General features: G+C 37.9%; 1 protein-coding gene across 1 annotated transcript in view; it reads right to left on the minus strand.

Annotated features, from left to right (window-relative positions):
* Positions 1-346: 346 nt before the first annotated feature.
* LOC129235165 (tubulin beta-4B chain-like) overlaps positions 347-12,462 on the minus strand; it is a 29,642-nt gene continuing 17,526 nt past the window's right edge. The window contains exons 3-6 of the mRNA XM_054868855.1: positions 7,824-7,934; positions 4,025-4,269; positions 1,776-2,206; positions 347-563 (exon numbers count right to left, since the gene is read on the minus strand). Of these exons, the coding sequence (XP_054724830.1) occupies positions 347-563; positions 1,776-2,206; positions 4,025-4,269; positions 7,824-7,934 (1,004 nt within the window). The remainder of the gene's footprint in view (positions 564-1,775; positions 2,207-4,024; positions 4,270-7,823; positions 7,935-12,462) is intronic.

A 12,462-nucleotide genomic window follows, 5' to 3' on the forward strand; every position in this document is an offset into this window, starting at 1 on the left:
ACTTCCTGGGGAATAGCAGTCACGCAAAACTCAAACAACGTCCCATTGCTCCACCCCCCTTGGAGGAATTCGTGCCAAAAACCAATGGGCACAAGCTCACATAGGGGCACATACGTGTACCAGATTTCGTTCGATTTCATGCGGTAGTTTTTGCTGTAGAGCGGCCACAAAAAACTGGTCACACACACACACAGACATTTTCCAAAAATGGTCGAAATGGATTCAGCACACCTCAAAACGTTCGAATCCGTCAAAATTCGAAATTCGAAAATTTGCACGAATCCAATACTTTCTTCTATATATTAGATATAGAAGAAAATAAAAACAAAGCGCTGAGGCAACATTTTCAGAATGTACCTGTAAATTGTTCCGAGATGCGTTTGAAGAGCTCTTGTATAGCAGTGTTATTGCCAATGAAGGTGGAGGACATCTTCAAGCCTCTGGGTGGGATGTCGCACACAGCCGTCTTCACATTGTTCGGAATCCATTCCACAAAATAACTGCTGTTCTTGTTCTGTATGTTCAACATTTGTTCATCCACTTCTTTCATACTCATCCTGCCCCTGAAAGAGTTTTTAACCATTTGTTCAACTGGAAACTGTTCCAACTTTCTTTGGCATACTGTTTTATTTCTCAAAAACGAACTTTCCTAAAAAACGCAGAAGAAGCTTTCAAACTCCATGTTCAAAATTGGGTTATAAGTTGGTTCTTCACTTCACCTCCAGGGTTCCCTGTACCTACCATTATTTGTGACTTTACCGGTTAGATTGGGCCCAGAAGATAAAACCCAGTTCTGCATACCCGCAGTCCCCGCAATGCAATTCAGGAGGGGGAGGGGGAGGCTCGACTTTAAGAAGCCAAACGGCCCAAGAAATTGAGAAGGGAAATTAAAAACAACTAGCCCTAAGACTTAAGACATAATAACGTTGCAAATATACACTGCTGGTCCCTGGGGAGGGGCCCTACAGGTTTTGTTGCAGGGGGTCAAAATTTATAGACCCGGCCACAGCTCTGTTTTTTTTAATTTTAATGTAGATCAGAAATCAATCAATCCCTGGTCCAGCACCCCCAGAGGTATTGTTTCACTTGGAGGACTTAGTGACTACGACATATTTAACATGGTAATGGGTCAGAGCTTCGTAACCGAAACTTCACCGGAAAAACTTTGCATGGAGAAAACTTCGCCAGGACAAAACTTCGCGTGGTCAAAATTTCGCCTGGACAAAACTTCGCACTGTCAAAACTTCGTGCAGACAAAACTTCATGCAAAAGAAACTTAGTTGTTTGTATAGTGTGTTCCTGGAAGTCTAAACAACACCACTCCCCCCTCTCCTATTAAAAAACCACCCACACACACTTTTAGCTTGCTTGCTAAGTGGTATGGTAAAATTATGGACCAGAAAAGTTTTGCATCTGCAAAGTTTTGACCGAGCAAAGTTTTGTCCACGCTTTCGCACAGGCGATTTTCAAACATAATGATAATGCAAACATGAAAGTAAATTTAAATCGAACTTCGATAAAATTTTATCCTTAACTTCTGTGTTTTTAGACATGATATCTTTGTGCGATAAATCTTAAAAACTAAAACTTTTACAAAACTGAAGAAGCCGTTGGAATTTTCCTCAAGATTTCCAGATATCGTACCTTGTGACTTCAGCTTAAGGGGCTATTTCAAGTCACGTGTGTTTTGAGATCAATCACTTTTTTGACCCAATAAGAAAACGGACAGTTGCAATGGTGCAAAATTTAAAGATATAAATTTTCAATGATCTCACCTGAAAACAGAAGCAGCCGTGAGATATCGACCATGTCTCGGATCGCAGGCCGCCATCATGTTCTTCGCGTCGAACATCTGTTGCGTCAGTTCGGGAACAGTGAGTGCGCGGTACTGCTGACTCCCTCGAGAAGTGAGGGGTGCGAATCCGGTGATGAAAAAATGTAGACGCGGGAACGGCACCATGTTGACCGCCAGCTTTCTCAGATCCGCGTTCAGCTGTCCGGGAAATCTGAGGCATGTCGTGACTCCGGACATTGTGGCGGACACCAAATGGTTGAGATCGCCGTACGTGGGCGTCGTCAGTCGCAGGGTGCGGAAGCATATGTCGTACAGAGCTTCATTGTCGATGCAAAAGGTTTCGTCTGTGTTCTCCACCAACTGATGAACCGATAGAGTGGCATTATAAGGCTCCACTACAGTATCGGAGACCTAAAATGAAATATAGATGAATTTACTGTACATACAATACCTTCCTTCTAAACTTGACCGTCAGTTAGGAGCATAAACAATTGTATTGCCAGAAATTCGAACCACTCATCAGAAACTTCAAAAATCTGAACGCTCTCACACGGTAGTGTTTCTTTTTTGTTCAGTACACAATGAGAGTTAACTTTGTTAAAAAAAAAAAAATGTAACTACATATTACAGCGTTTTGTATATTAGATAATCACTTTATTTGATTAAATGATATACTATTTTTCTAAATAGTATTTTCTTCGCTATTTTCACAAATCCGAACAATTCGGAAATTCGAGTTACTTATGGTTCCAATAAGTTTGGATTTTCGACGTTCTACTGTATTTTTAAAATGAGTTTGGGGGAACAAATCAATGTGCATGAGCGTTATGACGGCAGTTTATATCCAATGCCATTACTCTATAAAATTACATAGAGGCTAAATATGGAGTAACGCAGGTTTTGTAAAAGAGAAATATGTACATACACCAGTGGCGTACCTAGCATGGATGACACCTGGGGCGGTAATTTGTGGTGTTTGCTATGTCAACATGAAAATATGAAATTCATACAATATTCAAAAACAACTTCATTTGTGTTATTACGAAATTTTAAGTGAACTAAAATACAAAAGACAAATAAAAACTATGAACGCTTTTTACATAACTTTGCCTAAACGCATATGTGCAGGCCGTCGAGAGGTCAAAAAAGTAAGGGGTATATGAAATCGATGGCCCCTTAATTTCAAACGTATCTTAAACACAGGGAAAGATAACGGGGTTCGGTTTTTTTTTGGTATAAGAAAAAGTCACTACTTGGTTTAAGTAGTGAAAATGTGAACTTAATCCAAAGTAGAGTATTCATTCCATGATGTGTCGGAGGGAGGAAAACAATGAGAGAGATTATTTCCCCCTGGAAAATTTTCAAATTTGTAGTCTTAAAAATACATTTTAGCTTCATATTTTTTAAAAACTTGCTATTCGACTTTGGTTGTTACCCCTAGACGGGTGATACCCGGGGTGGACCGCCCCCCCCCCCCGCAGCGACGGCAGTGCATACACATATATTAAGCTTCAAAGCATTTTTATTTTGTACTATTATCAGATTACGCCGTCATCAACGTCGGTGAAAATCTTATACACACACAGCAGCACACACAGGAATCATAAGCAAAGAAACTGCACTTATTTAGTGTGGCTCTGATAAATTGATGCTTGACCTTGGACGAGCTTATATATGTTTGAGTATAAATAGTAGAAATGCTTAGATTTGCACAACAGCAATATTGGTAAAGCAATGCAAACCGGTTTCCCCCCCCCCCCATTTTGACAAATTATTTCTCTTTCAAATGGGGCTTTATTAGAGGCATTATCTTTTTCAGACCTAGTGCAATCCTCCCTCAGGTATAGCACCTATTCCTTCATGTGTAACCCCTATCGGTGGATGCTGACCCCGCGACAATTTTGACGCCCAGTTTAAACACCAGATGGAGGCATCTGGACTCTCTTCGATGCGATACTGCATTAGGAACTTATTTTGCTAAGACTACTCAAAGCCAGAATACTCGAGGGATCTTTGCATGCTTCTTGACCATACGACATGGACGCTGTCAATTTTCTGCATCTTGAAAATCCACCAACTGGTTCGAAGCAGCGTCTTTGGGCGTAAGGGACCAAAACCTAACTTGTCTGTCTGCTATTTTGACAAATGGAATTATTTAAGCTGCAGCGGAAAGGTAGTCAATTGATCAGAGCCATACTGCCACAGGCTGGAGCAACATTATATCGTTACCTTAGGGGAGGGTACGATACTGAACGTGTTCATGATCCTGTCTGGGTACTCCTCTCTTATCTTGGAGATCATGAGCGTGCCCATTCCGGAACCGGTGCCCCCTCCTAGAGAATGAGTGAGCTGGAACCCTTGGAGGCAATCGCACCCTTCTGCTTCCTTACGCACCACGTCTAAAACTGAGTCCACTAATTCGGCTCCTTCGGTGTAATGTCCTTTGGCCCAGTTGTTTCCTGCCCCACTTTGACCTACAAACAATTGAGAATCAGTGTTTTTACACTAGAACTTTTAAATACAAATTTGTCTAATGTAACACATAACATCTAGAAAGTTATTTGCAGGTTACAATTAAATTTAAACGGTTGGCTGGAACAACGTTGGATGTTTTCAAAATACAAATTTTACAAGAGAGCGTTTTTTTTTATTGAGAGCGCAATTAAATTTGAAAAAGTTGCCAAGAAAATGTCACATTAAACTTTGCTCCACTGCAATAGAAGTTTTCCTATCAAGGATAAAGATTAACCCAAATTCGTTTTTTAACGAACTAACCAACATTATTTCACGGGAAACCAATTTTGAAAAAAATACGTTGGCTGTTCAATAAGTAATAAGGCTAATTTTACTGCGGCGAAACCACTCATCAGAAACTTCAAAAATCTGAACGCTCTCACACGGTAGTGTTTCTTTTTTGTTCAGTACAGAAGTTGTTAACTTCTTTGGCATGAGAAATGTCTGTTTTCTGTATTAACAAAATCTACCGATAGTTGGCGCGTACAGTCTCATGTTCCTGAGTATCACGTGGTTGAATTGAAGACTATTGGTTGGCGCCTACAAGAAATAAGACTAATTTTTTAGCCGCGAAACCACTCATCGGAATGTTAATTTCTCTGGCATGAAAAATGCCTGTTGTCTGTATTAACAAAACCTACCGATAGTTAACGCGTACAGACTCATGTTCCTGAGTATCGGGTGTTTAAATTGAAGCCCGTTGGCGTTCGTCTACAAGACGCAGCCAGTTGTCAAAATGGAAGCGTCGTTGGAACAAAGTTATGCGATCAAAGTTTGTTTTCGTCTGCAAAAATCAGCATCGGAAATCTTTGATATGATACGTGAAGTTTTCAACGATGAAGCAATGTTTAGTCAGTATTTTGTGCTGGCATAAAGCTTTGAGAAAGGCAGGCAGAATATAGAAGATACTGAACCTGAGGGGGGGGGGGGGCAACTTTCAACGTCCATCACAGAAACATTAATTAACACTGCTGCTACTATTATCAATGGGAATCCCAGAATTATGTTACATCAGTCAGTTCTGGCCGTTTCCTCAACTTTAAAAAACCATCACGAGGCAAACATTTTGAAAGTAACAAAGCATGTCTAAACTCTTGGGAGGCGACTTTGAAATAGCTCTCACAAAACTTAACGTTCACAAGCTTTTAAGACGTGGACAGAACGGTGGAATAAGTGCATTTAGTCCCGCAGAAGTTATTCTTAAAAAAAGTGTAAATTATTACGATTAAAGTTGTTCTGTGTTTTTTTTATAAATTTAGTCTTATTACTTATTGAACAGCCCTCGTAATTGCATCCAACGTTGTTCCAGCCGTCCATTCATTTATGCCATGAAAATTAATGAATAAATACAAAAAGTGACGGTAATGAACAGATACCACTCTGTGTCAGCACATTTGAAGAAACTAATAATAGACAAATCAGTCAACTTTCGTTATTTCGAACCCGCTTAAGACGAAACTACATTTCCGATCCTGAGACAAATTGAGTTTAAAGATCCATTGGAGTTCGCTTTCACGAAGTTCGACTTTATACATTCAAAAAATATGAAAGGCTTCACATTAGCATTAGAGTATGTTTCTGAAAATATGCAGATGATGTTCTTACTTTTCGTTTTGCACGATACGTAGAATTTGTTGCTAACGTTTGAAATGTAGTACTTTCACTTTTGAAGCTTACGATGTTGAATCTACATTTCGAAGCATTGGGGGTTTACATATCGCTTACGGTTTTGCATACTGTAAGTCTTAATAAACTCAGCAAAGTTTTCGTGTCATTGATTGGTGATAGGTATTTTTATACTTTCCCTTAAGCTTTTATTCAATAAATTTTATCAATTAATTTTTAGGTGTTTTTTTGTTTCCACATAATTCAGTTTATTTAGAAACAAATCTGCAGTCCCCTTTTACTAGTTTTCAGTTTAATGAAACTGGAAATCACATATTTCTTTTCTTTTCTAACAAGAACGTAATTAATTAAATTTTCGATGATTTTTCTGCATGAATTAAAAGTATTCTGAATCTGTTTTTCGTATCAAATTTTAGTCTTAGCCCATTTATTGAAGTTTTCTGATAATTTTGCATAAGAGGCGCAGGACCGGCGAGAGGCTAGGTAAGTCTAGTTGGAAACTAGGGGCCCGTCCCTTGAATGTGTTCTGGCTCGGAAGTTTTATAGGGGTGGTGGGCCTGGTGGCCAAACTGACAAGGGGCCCGCAGGACTAAACCCTTTTTGTACGTTGAAACAAGTTTGCAATCTAAATTAACAAGTGAAATAAGAAATAACCACGTTTAATGGCACAAATTTCAGATTACTACAGACACGTTTTGGCGTTACAAGAAACGCCTTTTTCAGTGCAAAAGAACATTGAACTTAAGGATGAAAAGACATCCGACAAAAGGGAAAGAAAATTTTTGTCGGATGTTTTTTCATCCCTAAGTTTAATACTTCTGCATTGAAAAAAGCGTTCCTTATAGCGCCAAAACATTTGTCTGCAGTAATCTGAAATTTGTGCCACTAATCGTTCTTATTTCTTATTTCCCTTTTTAAGCACAAAGGTATTTTTCAACTTTCAAGTTAACAATCTTCATTTTTTTAATTTATTTTTCATTTATGCTTTGTATTGAGTATTGTCCGTTTTCCTTAGCTGAGATCTTCCGCCAATATGCGCATGCGTCAGGGCTGCACTCATTTTATCAAAATAAGGAGGGAACCCCGGAAGTAAAAGGTGCAAAATAACTTGTTCAGCAGTTCTTCTAAAGTAGCGTCGAAAAATACAGAGATAGCATGTGCGAGCGGAAAGTACCTATCTTCAACCTACTGCCCCTTTTGAAAAATGGAATCTATCTCGAGTGCTCGTCTAATGTACAGTAGCAGTAATAAATTTATTGGTAACAATGTATCCGATAAACACAGCCAGTTTTAAAAGTGCAAAGAATTACTAGGTGCACTGCTTCTTGTTAAAAACAATTGATTGATCATTGGAAAAACTTATATAATATTTGGCGGGACCGAGTTTGATTATAAACGTTTTCGTCTTGATTTTAAACGCAATCTACTTTTAGCTGTCAGTTAAAAAACTTATCCGATCCTTTAAATTTCGTGCTTTTAGCCCCACACTAGTAAGCAATCCTGTCAATCTTGTTGCCAAACAAATGATTGAATTAGCTTTACCAAAAGTTCCAATTACCAAAAATCTTCCTTTGATGAGATTCTCAACAGTATTTGTATACGATGGGGTTCTTAATCGCCAGAATGGCGTGGAAAGCTAAAAAGAAACTTCATCCGATGACCAAAAATTCATTCTACCGCTAAAATTGGTGAGGTCCACGTCTCACGGCGTAATGACAAAATAACATCGTCGCGGATACGAAGGGGGATAAATATTCAAAGTTTTTTTCTTTAATGTAATTATTTCTAGCATTGTAGTGAAACTATGATATTTAATTGTTGTATAGGGTTCTGGAAATTCCAAATAAAAATTCGATACTATCTTAAACAGCAATGAAAATACTTTTACCAAAAACAAAGTTATCAGGTCTGAATAGTTGTCCAAACGGTCCCGAACGAACCGAGTCCATTGTTCCTGGTTCCAAATCAACTAACACTGCTCTTGGAACATATTTCCCACCTAAATAAAAGTACATATTTGAGAGCTTAAATAAAAATCAACTAAACGAAGTAAACATTGCATAGTCATTGCTTTAAAATGAATACTGTATAGTTCATAACAGTGGTGCCAAACCTTTTTTCACCCCCAGGGCCATGCTTCATATTAAGATGCATCTCGCGGGTCAGAATACATGTAAAGATATAAATGTATTTTAAGTTTTTACAACAAAACATGGGAAAAAGAAGAAATTTGCAAAGATTCTTGTTAATATTACTTGATGCTTATTTTATTAACCCCCGACACACATAGGAAGGAGGCTATAAGTTTGGTATTTGTGTATAAAGAGATAGATCGAGAGTATTCTTAGCTAGGTTGCGTCTTCGGATGACATTAAATAACGCAGATATTGATTAAAAACCTCCAAAAGATGTTTTGCGATTTTTGCAGTGAAAACATATTTGAAAATTAAAAAATTTAGTACCAAAATAAAAAGTAATTTTTTCTGCGTCTGATAGAATATGTTTGGAACTTCCATACAACATAGAATTCGAATTATAACGTTTTTAAAGCAGATTTTAAATATGTTCAAGCCTTTAATCACGCGACTGGTAACCGCCCAGACAACCACAGCCTTCCTCTGGATGACCGAAATTAATCCCAAAGCTCCAATGATAGGACCATCCTACAACTGACTCCTTTAGGAGTCCAATGGGTAACAATGGCAGGAATACTCCCATAACACTCTTTCTCCGGAGTGCTCCTGGAACGAGCGAGTTTTCGCGCATGCGTGTATTAGTTATTGCAACGCCATTTCGGATCTCCGCATTTTTGACTGCACGTGGTGACCGCGATCCGTTGAAATCCAAGATGTCTGAAAGTTAGTTAAAAGTTACTTATTTGCTTTGGTTTTATTGTTTAATGGAGAATAAACTACTATTTTTCAGTTTGGAACCTTTTTACTTTCTTCTATATCTAATATATAGAAGAAAGTATTGGATTCGTGCAAATTTTCGAATTTCGAATTTTGACGGATTCGAACGTTTTGAGGTGTGCTGAGTCCATTTCGACCATTTTTGGAAAATGTCTGTCTGTCTGTGTGTGTGTATGTATGTGTGTGTGTGTGTGTGTGTGTATGTATGTGTGTCACGTCTGTGTGTGACCAGTTTTTTGTGGCCGCTCTACAACAAAAACTACCGCATGAAATCGAACGAAATTTAGTACACATATGTGCCCCTATGTGAACTTGTGCCCATTAGTTTTTGGCGCGAATTCCTCCAAGGGGGGTGGAGCAATGGGACGTTTTTCGAGTTACGCGTGCTTGCTATTCCTCAGGAAGTTACTGGCGGAATCAAACAAAATTTGGTCCATATGTTGGTATTAACAGGAACAGGTGCTGATTCAATTTTGGTGTCAATAACTCAAACGGGGGTTGAGCTATAGAACGTTTTTTGTCGTCAATTGTGACTGCTGTATCTCAAGAAATAATGAACGGAATGAAAGAAAAATTTATCGGCAAGTAGCCCTTAGTGGGTATAAGAACTGATTTTATTTTTGTGTCAACAGCTAAAAAGGGGGTAGCGCAATCACCCGTTCTTTTTTTCCATTTTGAGTGCCCTATCTCAAGAAGTAATGCTACGTTCTGGTTGAAATTTGGAATATATGTGAATCCATTTGTAAACAGGCTTTGGTTCAATTTTGACGCCGATCGTTCCAAGAGGTGTTGATTTTTTTTTTTTTTTTTTGCGAATAAAAATATTTTTATTAATGCAACAATAAGAAAGATAAATCGTAATAGATTGTCGTCTGCGTATTTCTCGTGATTTTAATTGTATGGAAATGATAGGAAATATTATCTCAATGATTTAAAATTTTTAACTGTTGCCATCTTATGTTTGTCAACAAATAAAATATTTGTAATTAATTCAAGCAAGGCTTTTAAAATAACTTTCAATTTTCGCTCTTTGCTTTGCTTTTGCAATAATTCAGACATTAGGATGGTCGTCAAGTTTTTGCATGTGTAATTTTGTTTTTGTTGGGAATATTGCTTCCTCGTCAAGCATGGGGAGGGATCAGAAAAAAAAGAAAAATATTTTAGATTTGTTATGAATTTGTATTTTCTTGCGGACGAATATTTCTTAAGTTTACATTTGTTTGGGCGAGTGTTTTTTTTACTGATGAATTGTTAAGTAAAGAAAATAGGATAAACACTATGTTTCTTCATCGTTTTGAAGAAACCATGAAGAAGAGAAAGCAAAGAACAATACTAGTTGAGCTACGACTTTGATGAGAAATTGTAATTAAATTCTCTTCAATGTTGAAACTTTGCTGGTATCTACTACTTCAGTTGGGCATGAAAAAAGTAAGTAAATTTTTTTGACATTCACTGTACTTACTAATATCTTAATTATGTGCTGTTTAAAAATATTTGCTAACATTGTAATTACTTGTTGTTAAATATGTTGATTGACATCAAGTTATCAGTGGGACAGTTTCTGGATCAACAGTCATCCAGAAACTGTATAATAAGATACCAATAGGATCGTTTCTGGACTAGGATGAAAATGATTATCTAGAAACTATATTATAAGATTCGTATAGGAAACTTTCTGGATTATCCAGAAGCTGTATTATAAGGTATCAGTAGGAGAGTTTTTGAATCAATAGTCATCCAGAAACTGTATTATAAGATACCGCTGGGATTATTTCTGGATTAAAATTGTCAAAAGACATCCTTAAGGATAGTTTTCGGAAAAAGAGGTGTTCCGTGCATCCTAAAATTGTCCTATTACTATCCAACAAGTGTCAGATGCAGGATGTCTTGTGTATGACAACAGTAGTGTACTATTTGACAAAGTTACGACAGGTGTAGGAGCATTATCGGATTGCCAGCGGATGTCAGATCATCCTGAAAATGATATCCGCAGGAGTCCCTAAGGATATCCTTGTGTTGTTCGGGCGAATTCATTATTGGCAAAGAAAGAATTCCTATTCCTATTCCTATTCAGAGTCACAACTGACTACAACTGTATTTATGTCGAGGACTGCATACTAAGTGCCTTGCCTCCATTATTTTATATACCGATAGATGGCAGCACCATCACCGGATCGAACAGTTAATGAGAATTTAGAACTAGTCCAGGAGCTAATAGCTACCTGGTGCTAGCACCCCCAGAGGTATCGTTTCACTTGGAGGACATTGAGACCACGAGCATATTTAACGACGCCCAGTCCCCTTTAATGACGACCGTGGGTCTTCGTCCATCGAGGTTCGAACCCAGGACCCTCCGGCCCCGAATCCGACACTCTACCGATCAGGCTACCACGGCCCCCCAAAGAAAGAAAACGCAATGATTTAAAATCTTTATCTGTTGCCAGTTTTTATTTGCCAACAAATAAAATACTTGTAACTGATTTTTAATAGAAAAGTCTTTTAAAAGGATCTTCATATTTCCCTCGATTATACATTTGCGACTCAGTCGTTTTTTTTTTTTAATTTTTAATTTTAATTAATTTTCTATTCTATTTCTATTCAAGAGTCACAACTGACTACAACTGTATTTATGTCGAGGTCTGCATACTAGTGCCTTGCCTCCATTATTTTATATACCGATAGATGGCAGCACCATCACCGGATCGAACAGTTAATGAGAATTTAGAACTAGTCCAAGAGCTAATAGCTACCTGGTACTAGCACCCCCAGAGGTATCGTTTCACTTGGAGGACATTGAGACCACGAGCATATTTAACGTCGCCCAGTCCCCTTTAATGACGACGGTGGGTCTTCGACCAGCGGGGATCGAACCCGAGCCCCTCCGGCCCCGAGTCCAATGCCCTACCGATCAGGCTACCACGGCCCCCAATTTTAATTAATTCTTAATGAATTCGCAACTCCAGCGCTCGAATACGCTACCTTGCGGTGATTTACAAAACTGCCGAAATAACTGCCGAACTAAAATATTGCCACATTGCGTTCCATGTGTGTCTGTTGACGTAAAGACAGGCAGTTTGTTAGGAGTATTTATTAACGCATTCGATGTGTCTTAGATTGCTTTCAGTAACAGAAATTGTCGTCCCTTAATCGTATTCTCGATCTTCTCAAAATAATGTTAGTTTTCATTATTTCCCTCTAAAAAGTGTGATGATTGTCGTAAATGGCGAAAGCGTAAAACAAGAAAACTCTGGGTTAACAAACTTTGCGTTTGCTATGTTCGTTGCATTTTTCTTTTTTTGAAAGAGGATAACGGTATACAAGGTAAGAGTTTTTTTTAAATTGTTTTGTGTGAATTTGTAAGAATATGGGGTTTTTTAATCTTAAGTTCGAAAGAAGGATTTGATAACATTAGCAGAAGAATTTGGGCTTTTATCTCCGCCTAGTTTAAAAATAATTAATTAAACCAACCTAATTTACTGCAGCATTTAGTTGGAATGGGCAGTATGCAAAATATTTTCTTGAATATATTATGGTAGAACGAAATGAAAAATATTTAACGCTGAGAATTTTTCTCGCCAAAATAGTGGGATTACAGTTTAGGGTTATTTAGGTTTT

The sequence above is a fragment of the Uloborus diversus genome, chromosome 2, assembly GCF_026930045.1.
Source record: "Uloborus diversus isolate 005 chromosome 2, Udiv.v.3.1, whole genome shotgun sequence".
Lineage (NCBI taxonomy): Eukaryota > Metazoa > Arthropoda > Arachnida > Araneae > Uloboridae > Uloborus > Uloborus diversus.